The 16818-nt window shown below is 41.0% G+C and overlaps 3 protein-coding genes across 3 annotated transcripts; 1 reads left to right on the top strand and 2 right to left on the bottom strand.

Annotated features, from left to right (window-relative positions):
- Positions 1-931: 931 nt before the first annotated feature.
- Positions 932-7120, bottom strand: LOC116211325 (abscisic-aldehyde oxidase-like). The gene is made up of 10 exons (XM_031545652.1): positions 6831-7120; positions 4731-6371; positions 4262-4521; positions 3965-4174; positions 3673-3891; positions 2404-3369; positions 2134-2229; positions 1945-2043; positions 1632-1821; positions 932-1508 (listed from the first exon to the last, which is right to left on the bottom strand). Exons 1-10 carry the CDS (start codon positions 6967-6969, stop codon positions 1291-1293), a joined length of 4038 nt encoding a protein of 1345 aa, XP_031401512.1. The 5' UTR covers positions 6970-7120; the 3' UTR covers positions 932-1290.
- A 1429-nt stretch (positions 7121-8549) lies between these two features.
- On the top strand, positions 8550-10145 carry LOC116211213 (protein RESTRICTED TEV MOVEMENT 2). The gene is made up of 2 exons (XM_031545484.1): positions 8550-8868; positions 9070-10145. The coding sequence occupies exons 1-2, from the start codon at positions 8775-8777 to the stop codon at positions 10035-10037; spliced, it is 1062 nt and encodes a 353-aa protein (XP_031401344.1). The 5' UTR covers positions 8550-8774; the 3' UTR covers positions 10038-10145.
- An 86-nt stretch (positions 10146-10231) lies between these two features.
- On the bottom strand, positions 10232-15336 carry LOC116211212 (5-methyltetrahydropteroyltriglutamate--homocysteine methyltransferase). Its single transcript, XM_031545482.1, has 12 exons — positions 15115-15336; positions 14101-14454; positions 13901-13988; positions 13162-13289; positions 12678-13069; positions 12432-12595; positions 12159-12239; positions 11913-12079; positions 11703-11808; positions 11351-11601; positions 11052-11253; positions 10232-10904 (listed from the first exon to the last, which is right to left on the bottom strand). The coding sequence occupies exons 1-12, from the start codon at positions 15267-15269 to the stop codon at positions 10536-10538; spliced, it is 2457 nt and encodes an 818-aa protein (XP_031401342.1). The 5' UTR covers positions 15270-15336; the 3' UTR covers positions 10232-10535.
- Positions 15337-16818: the final 1482 nt, after the last annotated feature.

Genomic DNA, 16818 nt, shown 5'->3' with positions numbered 1-16818 from the left:
AAGAAGTGCCTCAAGTAAAATGTGAAGAAAGATTTTGCATCAATATGAATGATGGCATCTTCAAGTGTTTTTATCCATGTCATTCATCAAAGCATATAATAGTCCCCAATGCATGTTGGCAACATAATAAATCTTTGAATACAACAAACTAAAAAAAGTATTGGAACACAAAAAAAGATTTAGTAAAATGGATTTTTACTTAAAATGGCTCATGATTTACATATTTTGTCAAATTTATCATATCTTTTTTTTTGTCAGTCATATCTTATGGTTTACATTTTGCTTCAAATCTATTTCGCCGTTATTTTTTCCGTCGACATCTAACGCCCGTGTTGACGTGGCGCCCACGTGACAAGTGGGGCCCACTATCTCTCCACGTGCCACGTCAGCACGACCGTTAGATGTCAATGGAAAAGATAATGCCGGGATAGATTTGATGCAAAATGTAAACCATGTGATATAACTGACAAAAAAAAACATAAAATAGATTTGATAAAATGGATAAATCATAGGTCATTTAGGGTAAAAACCCCTTAATAAAATTACTTTGAATTAAAATTACTCGTTGAGATGTTTGAAGTTTTTACTTGCTCGGAGTTTAGATAAAAAAATCTCACAGGCACTCTGTGAAGTCCCCGAACAGTTTCCTGCAAATCGGTAAATTCATTTAGTGCAAAACAGCAACACTTTTCCACATTATTCTATAGCCCTTTCACAAAAATGATTTAAGGAAGATTCAATATTCCAATTAAATATATTCATTATAAACTTTTAGAGAACTCAATGGTCAATAAACTTTTTATAATAAATTCTTTGGTTATGTATCTTCGATAAAGTCTCCATGGATCATTTTCTACGATGTTAAATTCGATGGATACATTGGCCCAAAAAAAAAAAAGAAAAAACGAAATTCGTTTGACACATAATTGCATCAAATCTACAATCTATATGTTCTTGGATTTCATCAGATCTTCAAAAATCAAGAAGGATAACACATGGATTGTTCGCAAAGTCCAGTGGCTGTACAAGCAATCATGAATATCCTCTAGAGGCGAAAATGAAAACAATCAAAAGTTAATGGGCCAATATGCAAAATCACTTAAAAAGTATGAACCGATGCACAGATTCTAGATTCTACAGAATCAGCTCTATCTTACACCATATGCTCTTATTTGTTATTGAAGTGTATATATACGTATATCCTCCAAGGTATGCTTCCATCAAATTTAAAAGATCCCAAGTTCCAAATCACGGGCAAATTTTACGGTGAAATTAAGCATCTTTCTCTATTCACTTCGCCGACATTCTCCACCGTAAGTACTTCTCGACACTATCTAGCCCGCAGAGTTCCTTAACGACAGACATGGTGGCTGGGACATCCAACTGGAAAGGTGAATCAGTTGTGTCGAGGCTGCTCCATGAGAGGAGCTGTCTCCTCGCTTCTTTAATTGCCGCTCTCGTTGCACAGTGGACGGAAGCTGCTAGGAGCAGGGGCGGCTCTCCCGAAGCTGCACGATTAATGTTTGCTTCAGTCATTATGGCACGCAAGGATTATTTAAAAGGGAGCTGTCTGTGTCTCTACGATTCAGGCAACTGTTATCGGCGCAGACGAGTGCGAGATTCAGGCATACCTTTAGAGGAAAGAACGCGTCCTTTATGATGCCCGCTATTGAGAATCTCGACATTAAATTCTCTCGGCACAGTGTCTAGTGTCGGGATTTTGTATGTCCAAGTGCCTTTTGTATTCACCAACCCCTCAGAATTCGTTGTGTATTCTTCGAGCATGAAGAATCCGATTCCTTGAACAAATGCACCCTCAATCTGCAAAACAAGTACCTCATCTGAAAATAAGACAGACCAGAAAAACAAAAACTACGGCCAAGAATGACCAAATTCATAGGAAAGTGCGTCCATACTATCAGTATAAGATTAAACGAGGCTAACCTGCCCTAAATCGACAGCAGGGTTGAGGCTCTTCCCACAGTCGTAAATAATATCGGACCGAAGGATTCTTGTTTCTCCAGTTAGAACATCTATCTCAACCTGCATGAGAAAAATCGTATCAGGGGGAGTTCCAGATTGAAAGAAACCTTTCCAGCATTAGTAGTTTCATGATCTAAGGCAAAAACTTGCCTCGCTCACAGCAGCGCCATAGTTGAGGTACTGCATTGAACTTAGTTCAGGGCAATAGAATGCACTCGCTGATAAGTTGACGGGCTGCAAATATGCCTGCAAATTTAATGGAAGGAACAAAGGAGAATCACACACATGAATGATCGAAAACCAGGTAAGTGAAGGCTTCTTAATAGGCCCAGAGTTTAACTGGACTTATGGCCTGGGTTGGCCTCAAGAGCTCCTTGTCGTAAATAAACATGAAAGAATATACATAGCTCTCTTGAATACCTGTTGAACCAGCACATTCCAAGTAATAGATTCCTGTTGCTCCCGCAGCCTATCCCTGAGAGGACGCAGCCTCTCGACCAGAATATCACAACAAAGCTGAACCGCCTGACAGCTCGCCTCTGAAGTCGTGCTCCCTGCAGTCCAGCCTCCTTGAGTAACACTCAAGGTATCAGCCTGTACAACCCGAACTTTTTCCAACAAGTCCATGGGCCCATCGCATTGTACCGCACTCAGAGCAAATGCCACCATCTGTTTCACCTTAGTCCACAGCCCCTGACCCAGCTCGATTCCTCCCACTTCCACAACCACGGACCCATCGCTCAACAAACTGACCTTCCCTGGAGTCGGTCTCACAGCCACTTCATAAATGATGGGAACTCGAGAAATCCCCCTTTTCTTCCACGTATTGCATAGATTGAACTCCTTAATTTCCTTGGTCCTTTGTGCCAGATCAGAGGAAAAACCCAACTTCACCCACGTCAAGGGCACTGTGTACTCCTCCAGGCCACCAACGCTGCCCGGATAGAACAAGCTGAGGCTGTTTTGTGTGTGAAGATTAACGGTTCTGATCACATCGACTTCCATTGAGAGGACAGATGCCACATGTTCGATTACAGCCTCTGCAATGAAAGATGCCTGGACCTTCCCTGGGGCACGCATAGCCGACTTGCTGGTGTGGTTCGTCTTGCATACTTTGAAGTCAAAGGACAGGTTGCCCCAGTCATACTTCTTGAGCGTGTTGACCATATTGTGGGGCATTATCGGGCTGATATCAGGAGACAGTCCGCCGTTGATTAGAATGTCAACATGTAGGGCCGTGATCTTCCCATTTGACTTGAATCCTACGCTGTAAGTTACCTTCATCGGATGCCTCCCTCCAGCCATGATCATATCTGTTTTCCGGTTGAGATAAGTCCTAACAGGACGGTTCAGTTTATGAGCTGCAACCGCACAGGCTACGGAAACCTAAATAAACATCAAATCTTCTTAGATGTTCCAGAAACAAAGGTTTTATAAAGCCAGAACTTAATATAGAAATTATGCTGGATCAGTTTACAATCATAGTTGACAAAGTCTTAAAAATATCGATCAGATCAAAAAGGAGGCTTATGGGACTTCATGTCCCAAAATTCTTCACTACAAGTCAGACCTACAAAAAGATTCTTATACGACAAGTAAAGACCTTTCAGGTTACGGCTTTGATAGGTTAACTCTGCTATATATTTATATATATATACACACACAAGGGACTCTTTATAGTAAACTCACTGGCATGGCCCTTGCAGCCTTTCCACCAAATCCTCCACCAACTCTTCTCGTTATGACACGAATGTTATGTTCAGGAACTCCCAGACATCTTGCAATGGTGCCATGTAGAAATTCAGGGGTCTGAGTCGAACTATGGACCACCATGCAGTTGTCTTCATCAGGTATAGCAAGTGCACTCTGATTCTCCATGTAAAAGTAGTACTGAGACCCAAGCTGAATCTGCAACCCACAGTCTTTTACCTTCATTCTCAGATCTTTCCAAGAAGACGAATGACAAACTTGAGAAGAGTACCTGAGCAGAAAGGATCTTCTGATCTGCTTCTGCCATTCCTTTTGAGAAGTCACCAACTTTCTCGGGATAGAAAATAGGAAGAACCTCAAAGAAGCTTAATCTCTCAACAGCATCTTCCACAGATAAAATTGGTGTTTCTAAATCTTCCATGTCATAATCAATAACAGCAGCTTCTGCTGCCATATCTGCAAGCTTCTGGCTCTCTGCAACCTTGCAAGAGATTCAATTTCGACAAGCATTTTATTAAAACATAATATGATACAAGGAACCTAAAAAGTTGAAAAAAAAAAGGATTACCACAAAAGCAACACGATCACCAGCACAATGAGCAAGCTCATCAGCAAACAAAGGTTCCGACCCAAATATGGTCCGTGATCCAAGATTCTCTCCTCCGATGGGAATATCTTGAAAGGAAACAACTGAAATTACCACATCTTTAGGTAAGCTAGGTGAAAATGTGATGCTTTTCACTCTTACAAGAGGCTTCATGCTATATATGAAAGCTCCGTAGAGGCAGTTGGTTGGAGAAGGAATGTCATCCACGTACACAGCCTCACCTGTTGAATTGGTTAGGGCAGTTGAGATCAATTAATATCTGCTAGAAGAAAAAGATTGCTGCACCTCATTCATGGATTACGGATTGCTGGAATGCAATTCTCAGTCGTAATCAACTAAGAGGGTCCTTACTTATTCTCTTAAACAGAATGCTTGCATTCAATTATATAAACTAAATTTGACCAAAAAAGAAAACTCAAAGCAAAATCACCAGAAGCTTGGATGGTGGATTGGGATTTCGCAACCGGATCTCCTACAGGAGTATATTGCTTATCCACTTCTACAACCTGCTTCCCATATGATAGCTGATCCCTTTCCTGCTCTACAGCCTTGACCAAACCACTGTAACCATCTAAGTATTTGGGTATCGGAAGAGCGGACTCAATGAGGGGTATAAGAAAAGTGAAAACAAAACCAGCAGCTAGGCTTGTCCTATAAGCACTACTCGATATGCCATCCTCTGGGACCACGATTTTTTTCACAACTTCAATGGCTTCGCTTAACAGACTCAAACTGAGAACCTTTTCTCCAACCAAAACATCCTCCAACTTCCTTGCGCGCACAGCGTGTTGAGAACTGTGGGCACCAAACACCATCCTACAGCTGTTTATACGAGTATTATTTGAGGAATCACACTGAGAAACTTCAGCCAAGAAAGCAGCATTCAAGTAGGGCAGTGCATTCCCTAAGGGCCGTGGAGCAGCACGATAGGTTTCAAACAGCACTTTGCTGCTGTTTGATTTCAATATTGGGATTTTAACGCTCAAAAGCATAGTTTTTGGGTCAAGCGGAGGCCTCCTCAGAAATTCCTCCAATGTAATCCTCTCAACCTTCAAGCCAGCCAATATCTTTACTGATGAGGCTCCAGCAAGAAGAATGGTGACGATATCAGAAGGAAACTTTTCCCTTTGCGCCATCACCAAGTTTCCTCCCAAACTAGCTGAGTTCCTAATGAAACCTGAAGCGATCTTTTCCATATGATCTGCCAATCTTCTGAATATATTCCCACCGTCAAGATTCGACAAATATTCACTGAAATCCCTCAATTCCTTGACAGCTTTAGTTATCGTCACTGCTGCCCCGATCTCAATTCCTGTCTTGTCCTTCACGATAACTTGAAGTTCAGGGATGTGCCTTAGATCAATGTACTTGTCCCAGTGCTGGTAATCCTTGTAATAGCCCACTCCGGTATTGCCCACAACTACTTTCACTCTATCCCCTTTATCCATTCCATCTGATCCCAACAGGCATTGGAGCGCCTCAAAGGTGACAGGACTATACCAGTTACATTTTTCGACACCCAACCCATCTGAAGCCTTCACTTCATCTTTCAGAAATTCAGGGAAAGCCCTGATATCACTATTTTGGTCATATGGTGGTAATCTACTTAAACATGTCTCCTTGTCCTCTCCTTTTCTCCAGAAAGTGTTCAACCCCAGATCTTCGATATCTACATTGGCCGCAAAACTCTTGCACGCATCAGCAATTGAACGATAGCCGGTGCACCGGCAGAGGTTTCCTGAAATAGCCCTCTCGGCTTCGGAGACAGTCAACTTTGAGAATCCCTTGGAAGGTTTCGGGCGGTCGGTCTTCTCGGCATTTACCAGAGCTCCATAGAGAGACATGCACATTCCCGGAGTACAGAAGCCGCACTGAGAAGCATGGAAGCCCGAGAACCGCTTCTGGATCGGATGGAACCCGTCTTTGGTATTCCCAAGGCCTTCGGCGGTTGTGATAGAGCATCCATTTATGCTGCAGAGGAGTGTGAGACACGAGCTTGTGGTGAAGTCCTCCACCCGGTCACTTGCAGGATCATATCTAGATAGTAACACCACACAGGCTCCACAGCCACCTGCAAAAGTATATCCATAGCATGTAAAGATCTCTGACTCTCCACCTACACTTTCCGGATATCCAATTTGACTCGGAGAATGAATCTAATTTCACATAAACTAAACCGTGTCCAGACCGACACCGACACATATATGCAGTCACTCAAGTGCTTTACTTTCAGTCTCTGAAGGGGTGGAGCTCGGTTCATGACAGGCCAAATCCCAGATACCAACTCAGTGACAGATCCAACAGAATCAACTGAGCTGAGTCAAGAAAACTTCGTGTTGATTTCTATCAGAAATGAAGATCGACGAGCTGAGAGTGTGATCAGAATCATAGAACAGCAAGAGTTCCATTACCCCACCAAACAGGTAGCAGCTAGCTCACAGTATAAGTTTTAGGAGTAAGCACTAAGCAGTGACAGCAAGTGGTCGGACTGGACACACGACAGCATCAAGAGATCATTCAAAGGCCGTACCTTCACCACATCCGAGCTTGACACTCTTGAAGCGAGTGTGCAGCCGCAAGAATTCGAGCACAGTGGTTGAAGGGTCGATATCCGAGAGCTCGAACCTCTGCCCATTAACAGCAAAAACAAGATTCTTGTCTCTGCCCATGGTAGAGAGCCACAGCAGCAGCAGAAGAAGGACCCTGAAGCTGCCGCCGTCTCTGCTGCAAACATATGAGCCATATCTAACTTATACACACTGCACGTGGCACTGATTAGGGTGCAGCAGAGTAGCCATCAGAGGGAACTATAATAGAATATCACCTACCGGGAAAAAAAAAAAAAAAAAAGAATATCTAAGCTATGTTGACTCAAAAGCAGTTTTTATAGGTGCGGTCATCCTGTTAACAATAACTCGAGACAAACACAAGATTTTGTGAATGAAAAGATTAAGATTGATTTGAACTCTTTATTGTTTGTTTGGATGGAGAGTTATGGACCCATTTTTCATAATCATTGTAACTCTCGAACCAAATAAGGTAGAATGAGATTAAAATTGACTGAATGATTTATTTGAAAAAATTTAATCGTTAAAGAAAATGATTGGGTGAATACTGTCTATTTTACATTTAGATTTTTGAGTGCTTATCAATTAGAAGTATGCTAATGGCACCCAAATTATCGAGGCTTGTGAATCCATTATTCCATTTAACTACTAGACTAATAATTAAGTGCTCCTTGTTATGGAAATTGGAGACCCTTCCAATAAATAAAATAAAAAATAAAAATGAAAAGCAAAGAATTTTTTTTTATTTATTTGATTAAACGAAAAGCAAAGAATCGAAAGTTATGAAGATGATGCCGTGGGCCCATTCGACTATCATAAACTTGGCCCAACCCATAGAGTTCCAGGCCCACCATCCATGTCATGGACAGTCTGATCTCATATGTTCTTCATTGGTGTGTTTGATTTCAGAGTTAAAGTAATTTTGATTTTGATTGTGAAAAATGACAAATGATTGTGTAGTGTATTGAGTTAAAGTTAAAGTTAAAATTTTTATGATTTTATCTGCGAAACTAAACGGAGCAAAGTCTTAGGGGATGAAATCATATGATTTCACTGTAATCCCTTTATAACATAAGCAGTTTTACTCTTTTTTGTTTTTAACCGAAAATTTATGATGAAAATCTAAGGGGCCGTTTAGATTTGGAGTTAAAGTTACTTTAATTTTGATTTTAATTTTGATTGTGGAAAAAGGACAAATGAGATGTGATTATAAATTTGATTTGGGAAACGTGTGTTTTTGTTGTGTAGTGTGTTGAGTTAAAAATTAAAGTTAAAATTTTTGAATTGGAAAATGTGTATTTTTGTTGTGTAGTGTTTTGAGTTAAAGTTAAAGTTAAAATTAAAATCAATTAACTCTAAATCCAAACGGGGCTTAAAACTCGTAGAGAGCCGGTTCTTGCCGATTATGTAGCAAGAAAGCGCAAAATTATCGGACAAAAGCTTCGATGTCGTAATTCGGGGGATTCTTGTCCAGTGCCATTTGGTTGTTCCTCTCCCCCCAAAATCTCTCAAGTATATTCCCCTCCCTTTCCACTTGTTTATCAATCGGTTATTATTACAAACTGACCGTGGGACAGTATTAATTTAAGCTGGTAATCGCCCGTTTAAGAATCTCATTTCGTGCATTAAAAAGACTTCTCGGGTACCCATTTTTCAAGATCGCGGGATGAGGCAAAGAATAACGAGGCTTCCCTAATGCATGAAGCGAGCAAAAGCATACGTAAAGCCTCTGAAAAGAATGCTCGAGACGAGGAGAGAAAAGAATAAACCAATTTCAAAGGAAACAAAGGAAGGAGGGAAGGTTTTCCTCCACAACGTGTATAAAAACAGGAAGCAAATGTACTCTGCCATAAATCAATCCAAGAAACTAGTAGGAAGGCAGGGAGAAACAGAAACAGCTGAAGGTTATGGCATCTATTAATCGGGTTTCCGAGGTTTTCGAGCCATCCACGGAGTGGGCATCCGAGGAAGGATTCGACACCCTTCTCGTGTTTCTACCAGGTGTGGTTTCCAGTTCTTGGAGTTTCCATAAGTTGTTCATGTACATTTTAGATTCAATAAGGATCACATGAACGTATCATGGTACGATATAAACATATTTTGCTTGGGCACCCGAACCTAGGACTCCGAATGATAACCTAAAGGTTAACAAGATTGGATGAACTTGAGACAGGCTAGCTCATGATTGCTTGTGACGTGCAGGCTTCAAAAGAGAGGAGATTAAGGTGCAAGTTACCTCGGCTCGGAATCTGCGGATCATAGGAGAGCGCAAAGTCGGCGATAACCGATGGAGCCATTTCCGCAAGGAGTTTCCTATCTCATCGAACTATGACTCTCACAGGATCAGCGCGAGGTTCGACGATGGCATTCTCCATATCAAGTACCCCAAGATGATCGTACGTGCCGAGCCTCTAACTGTAGAGGAAAAAGAGGCGAAAGGAAAACCTATGGGAGAAACTCAAAAACCTCCGGAAACTCAGAAACCTCCGGAACCCAAATCTGAGCTGCAACAACCAGGAAGGCCTGACCAGAAGACGGAACCTAAAGACTCTCCAAAGCCTATGGAACACAAAACCAAGCCTGAGCTGCAACAGCCCGGAAAGACCGATCAAAGGAAGGAAACTGGAGAACCTCCCAAGCCTTCCCACAAACCCGAGCCGCAAACTCAAAAGGCTGATAAGCAGAAGGAACCCGATCAAATCCCCTCAAAGACCGGTGCAGAGAAGCAACCTGTCGAGAAAACTAGCAGGAAAGAAGACTCTGGCCCCCAAAAGTCGCCCGAGAAGGAACATAAGCCAAGCGAAATGAGAGGAGAGATTGCTCAGAGTAGTGCACCCCCTGATAGGGATGATGCTTCAGAAACAGCTTTACAGAGGAAAAAGAAGGCTGAAGAAAAAAGGGCTATGTATATGACTGAGGAGCATGAAAAGCCAAGTGAGTCGGTCCACGGTGGTGAAAGGAAGATGAGGAAACAGACGCGCAGGCATTTGGGCAGCAACAGCCGCAGGAACACAGAGAGTCATATACTAACGAAGCTGAATAAGTACGGATATCTCATAAACTTGGTTGTGGCAAGTTTCTTGGTTCTGGCCCTTGCCCTGTACATAAAGTACAAAATAATATCGAGAGGAACAATTCAGTCAGAAAACTTAGAAGGTCTAGAAGACTAACTTCGTATTGTGCCTGCTGCCCATGTATATGGTTCCTAAACAAAAATATTACTTGTAAATTGAAATGTACACTCACAGTGAATAATATGGCTCTGAGCTTCTGCTAAATTTGGTCATGTATCCCTCATCTCCAAACAAAAGAATTGCATCAAAGTGGTTACAATAGGATAATTTCCTCCATATATATATATATATATATATAAAATTTCGAGCAATATATTTCTACCTTGCATATCTAATATTGATATTATCACCACTCCAAGAGGGATAATACATTGTTGGGGGGAGGAGGGAGAAAAACTTCATAGACAAAAAACCCCCTTTAGAAGGTGATATGAATTCCGCTCTCAAATACAACAGATACAGAATCAGCTCGACAAGAGCCAAAAACAAAAATTTGTCGGACAAACATTTCATGAGAAAGAGAGGATGGGCTTATTGATCTTTTGATAAAACCTCAGAAACCTCAAAGGGTCGTTATAACATCATGGAACAAACTCACTTGGCTTTGTCCAGCTGTGCTCGAAGCAGCTTAGCCGCAGCAACCATATTGCTGAGAGCGGGCTTGACTTCAGCATACTTACGGGTCTTGAGGCCACAGTCAGGGTTGACCCAGAGGATGTTGCTCTCGAGGACTGCGAGCATCTTGTTAATCCTATCAGCAATTTCCTCTATGGATGGAATCCTAGGTGAGTGAATGTCATAGATGCCAGGACCGATGCCGGCACCATATTTCACGCCCTCACGGAATACAGAGAGGAGCTTCTCATCCGATCGGGAGTTCTCAATGGTGATGACGTCAGCATCCATGTTGATTATCGAGTGGATGATGTCATTGAAGTTGGAATAGCACATATGGGTGTGGATCTGTAAAATACATTCGCCGTAAGGCTTCTTATTTGGTTAATCATAATTTAAAACCTCCTCTATATACAAGTGATTTGAAACAACTTTCGAAACTCACCTTTTAAAGCTAGTCCTCACAACCAATGACAGTAAGGTATCAAAACTAACCTGAGTAGTGTCTTGAACACCGCAGTTTGTGATCCTGAAGGAATGAACTGCCCAGTCTAAATAGAAAGCCTGCTCAGACTTCCTAAGAGGCAGGCCCTCTCTTAAAGCAGCCTCGTCAATTTGAATAACAGTGACACCAGCTTTCTCGAGATCCTCAACCTCGTCTTTAATGGCAAGAGCAATTTGATAGCAGGTTTCGAACCTGAAGAGCGAAGTGATTAGGAAACAGTTAAAAATATTATATTAATTTGACATGTGAACATTAATGAATTTGGCATTCTCTTTCATCTTGCTTTTACCTTGGCTGGTCATTTCTAACAAAGGACCAGTTGAGAATGGTGACGGGACCAGTGAGCATTCCTTTCATAGGGCGGTTCGTCATGCTTTGGGCCATTGAAGACCAAAAGACAGTCATAGCCTTGGGCCGGCTCACATCTCCATAGATGATTGGTGGCTTTACACAGCGGGAGCCATAAGATTGCACCCATCCATTAAGAGTGATGGCAAAACCACTCAATTGCTCACCAAAGTATTCAACCATGTCGTTTCTCTGTGTCCGGAGAATATGCGAGGAAACAGTAGAAACTTTGTAACACAACCTATGAAGTTCTAATTGAGGCGTAAAATATCTCATTTCTAGTCAAAACTCACCTCAGGCTCTCCATGGACCAAAACATCAATGTCAAGCTCTTCTTGGAGCTTGACAACCTTGCTAATTTCCTCCTCGATGGCCTTCACATAATCATCTTCCGAGATCCTGCAGTTTTAGTGGGAATGCAGTTCAGAAACGGAGCATAATAGGAATCTGAAGCATTGATTGACAGATAATGTCGATATAAAGAGAGAATCCATGGGACATACCTATTAGCTTTGTATTCCCGGCGGACCTTTCTAAGTTCTATCGTCTGGGGGAAAGACCCAATGGTTGTGGTAGGAAGAATTGGAAGGTTTGACTTCTTATACTGAGCTTCTAGTCTAGCACTCACATTCGTGGGCCGGCGATGATCAGAGCCTCTCAGTGCAGCAGCCTAAGAAGAAAAAGAGATTCCATGGTTAACCATAGCAATCTCGAGCCATTAATAGTGACATTTCCTTAAGACTACTTACTGCCTTCTGGACTGCCTCATTTGTCACCCTTGGAGAGGATTTTCTTGAAGCCTGAGCAACAGCATTAGCAGAGAAGAAGGCCTGAAAGAAATCCAATAGCGAACCCAAAATCACGGTGAGAATTGAGGCCAACAAGTACTCCCGGAGAAGATAACATGCTACTCAATAGGAATAAACATGAAAATCTGAAAACAGATCACCGTGCATACATTCAGTTTGTCAATAATCAAACAAAATTCCCCCATGTTCATAACCCCGTGCTTAATGCAGTACCTCATCCTTCTGTCCAGCCAATGCTTTGGCTAAGGCATTAACTTCAACAATTTTTTGTGCTGCAAAAGCTAGCCATGACTTAATCTCTTTATCCAACTTTGTCTCGTTCGCCAGGTCTACCGCAGTGTGGAGAAGAGAACAGGATGTTGAAACCACAACCTTATCTGCCGAAGAAAATTATAAAATGTAAGCGACAGCCAAGTTTCTCCTAAAATGGCCATTTTATGGTTGCACAGATATACATACCCCTGCCAATCACGCCTCCAAGAGATTGCAGAGTAGTGAGGGAAGAGGCGAGATCATTAGCCCAGATATTTCTTCCATCGACAACCCCAGCAAAAAGATATTTGCCAGAAGGGAATCCACCCTTGATCAAATCAAGAGCTTTTGTCCCACGAACCAAGTCAAAACCAAATCCAGCAACACCCTTCAAAGAGGTCAGTGTTCTATATGCTTCCGCAGACACATCAGCAAAATATGTCTCAATAAGAACATCCAGACCAGATAGATCTAACTCTAGCTCAGCATAGGCGTGAGTAAATGCTTGCAACTGGTGGGAAGTGAGATCCATCACAAGCGTGGGCTCATCAAACTGAATCCAAGAGGCACCGGCTGCTTTAAGATCCGCCACAACATCCCTGTATAAGATACAATCAGTTGGAGCATCGTTAAGAAAAATGTACTCATTAAATGCTTGCCAGTATCGTGCCAAAAGAAGGCGGCTCCATACTTGTATATTGGAAGAATCTTTTCTACAAGGGAGAGAAGAGGGTAGGATTTCTCGACACCCTTAGCTGGTTTCGAAAGCAACAAGTAGGAAACTGGGCCCACAAGGACTGGAACAGTATCAACTCCAAGCTGCATCATCATAACAGTTAAGAGCATCAGAAAAACTAACTCAAATCCAAATAATGATTAAATCGGTCAAACATCCTAATTTATCCTGCAATTTAATCCAAGTATATAATTCAGGCATATTGTGACAAAGAGGAATTGATAATCCTACATCATTTCCTAGTGGAAGCAGTAAATTTCTGGCTTAAACCTAATGTTTCCAGATTGCATCAGAAACTTCTGCTCTAGAGAACATTAAATACTGTGATTTCATTTAGGAAGAGAACATTTTCCAGGAGAGATAAACTTCCCTACAGAGCCTCCTACAAATGGGTGTTTACAAAGGCCAATCACAGTGCGCCACATCGCAGTTTGTCGGATGATTATCGGTAATGAAATAATAAGAAACTTGTTATTCAATAAGAATCTTATTGTTTTTTATATAACAAGATACCTGATAAATAGTAAGAAACTTATTATTTTGAATACCGAAACTCTTATTAAATAACAAGTTTTCTTGCTAAATAGCAAGAAACTCATCATTTTTGGAGCCTCATTAAAAGTGCTCTTTTAAGGAGGCTTCTTATACTAGCAACACTCTTTCCTGGAACAATAACATGATACAGCAGACTTACAGATTTGGCCTCCTTGTACTCTTCGACTACCTTATGAGATGCATATGAGAACTTAACTTCGGGCCCCAGTTCAGGGACAATGTAATGGCTGCAAAATCATTGATCACACACATCTTTAGTCGTTCCCTTCCAAAGGTTAGCATAAGCAAGGGCAGCACTAATAAGTGGCTGGAAGGATGGTCCAAGAACCAAGCACTTACTAATTGGTGTCAAACCACTTGGTCATCTCCATAGCTGGTACAGAAGCATTACCCCTCGCCATGGAGAAGTAGGTATCAAATCCAATCTCCCCTCCATTCCAACCGTATCTAGCGGGAACTGCTCCAAGCATGGCTGTGGTGTCCAATACTTGATCATAGTAAGAGAAAGTGTTGCTGGGAATGTATCTGATCCCAGCATCCGCCATCTGCTTCCAGATGGATGCCCGGAGATCAGCGGCCACCTTCTGCAACTCCTCGGCACTGCTCTTCCCATCCCAGAACGATTCCAAGGCGAATTTCAGCTCTCTTTTAGGCCCCATCCGAGGGTACCCGACGATATGGGATGCCATTGCTCTGCTTCATAGTTTCCCGTTTGCGCAGATTAAACAAACAGAAACAACAACATTTCTAACTGATAAGTCAAGCCACTCGCATCATTTCATCTGCCCCACGAGATACGTAACGATGCTTAAAAAAGGTTAATTTAAGGACAAATTGCCTCGATTGGGATGCACAAAAGCTGTACCATGCTCTTGTAATGACCGGGAACAAAAAGGGCAATCAGGAAAACAATAAGCATGTACGTCCAAAGAAAAACAAGACAACGTCATACATATCTACCCCTACAGCGTCAGATACTGTCTCATTCGTGACTTGTTTGTCTATCCTGATGACACCAGAAAGGCAGAAACCATTTGTTTTGCCGCTATTTTTAACACCTGCAGACACCATAATCGCATAGCGACACAAACCCAAGAGGTAAACAATTAACGAAGAGCAAGAAACGGACTTCAGCTGCCAACTTCAAAAGCTAGCCATAACCATCAACCAGTAGCTAAGAGCTAGCAAGAGATATCAGAAGCTGAACCGCTAAATATAATGAACGACTATCATCAAATCAAGTATTTGAAGCCAAACTCAATCTCATCCATTTTCTCAAACAAAAACAGAACCGTATCCATCTCCATTTTCACAGCACTGAATGAATGGATGAAGAAGAGAGCTCCCACCCACCTGACAGGCGTTGAGGAACGGAGGGCGAAGCAGCGGACGGGGAGACGGTAAAGGCCAGAGGGAGAGTGAGGGTGGAGGGGAGAGAGAGAAGCGACCGATATGAAACGGCGGGAAGAAGTGAAGGCGGCAAGAGGACGGTGAGAGACTTGGCCCATTTATAGTCTTCTCCTCCGTCCAGGTGAAAGCTCTTTCGTCTCCCTCCCTGCCTTCTTTCATTTCCATTCTTCATTACGAAACAAAAGCAGGTTTTATTTTTTTTCTTTTTTTTTTTCCAATTTATTCAATTCGTTTATTATTCATTATATGGTTCTTGAAATTTGTTCCTTTTGTTTTATCTATTTTATTTATATTTATATTTCTATAAATATAAAAATTTAGATTAAGCATCCTTAATCAAGTATTTTCTTGTCATATATTTCTTTGCTTTTTGAACTATCTATCGTACAACTGACTAGCTATCACCATTCTACAAAAATATTTATACGTGTTCGAATATCTTTTTTTCTCTTTCTTTTTCACGAGTCGAGAAACAGAAAAATACTTCTTAGACCATGAGAAATGAATATCATCCGACGATTCCATGACCATTTCTACCATCAAAGACCAAATTTTCAATTATTGTTCCTCAATGTTTAATTTAATTTGTGTCCGGATTGAATCGAGTGTCCTAATTAATGTTCTTTTGTGAATTATTTTGTTCAATGTTTAATTAATAATTGTGTTTTGATTGTTGATTCTTTATTCTTTTTATATTTTGAAGTTATAAATAATTCTTTTGTTTTAAATTAGCATGTTCGGTCCAAAAATAATTTCAAACCGGGATTGACTCACCTCTGAGTGCGACCTAGCGCTCTCAAAATATTTGTGGACTAAAATGTAGAAAAAAAATATAAGTATTCAATGGTCATCCTATAAAAATATTGTCTCGTGGATGGATGAGATATTTTACATGAGATTCAAAACTACCGTAGTATTTTTTTTTTTTTGCAATCAACTACTGTAAAATCACCTTTTTTTTTTAATGTAATTTTAGTGCTCGATGGTTTACTTTCTCTTTTGTACCCTGTATATGCCAGTGAAATTTTCCAAAAAAAAAAAAGAAAGAAAGGAAAAGCAAGTGACAAGTTATTACACCACACAGTTCAACGTTTTATATTCATTTAAAATCTAGCCTATCCTTCAAAATTATATAAAATTCTAATCACTATCATTTTTTCCTTGAAACTTGACGTGACGCGTATGAGGAGATATATATTTTGATTCAATCTAGGGAAAAAAGAACACCTGAGCTGATGACTTTGCTAGGACCCTCACTCCCTAATCTTCCCCCTTCTCTCTTTCAAGATGAGGTCTCCAACAAACTCAGAAATTACCGATGACCTCTTCTCGAGAGGGTGGTGCCATTGGCAAGGCCACCACTCTTGAAATTACACAAATCCATCATGCGTTTTTGCTAATGGCGCCTTGCCGGTAGCCGCCCATTGTAGGTGAATTTTATTTTATTTTTTTAATTTTCATTAAAAATATAAAATATTCATTAATTTTGGACAAAATTTTGATGTTGAGTTAGATTGGAATGAAAATAAAACATTGGTACTATCAGATTATTTTCAAAAATGGACCAAATCTAAAACAAACATATTAAAAAAAAAACACTATACGGAAGGAAAATTTTTTATATTTGCACTCCCCTCCGCTTTTCAT

This window comes from Punica granatum, chromosome 6, assembly GCF_007655135.1.
Source record: "Punica granatum isolate Tunisia-2019 chromosome 6, ASM765513v2, whole genome shotgun sequence".
NCBI classification, from domain to species: Eukaryota; Viridiplantae; Streptophyta; class Magnoliopsida; order Myrtales; family Lythraceae; genus Punica; species Punica granatum.
Note: the sequence above shows the minus strand (reverse complement) of the source record. Positions and strands in the feature narration are given on the sequence as shown.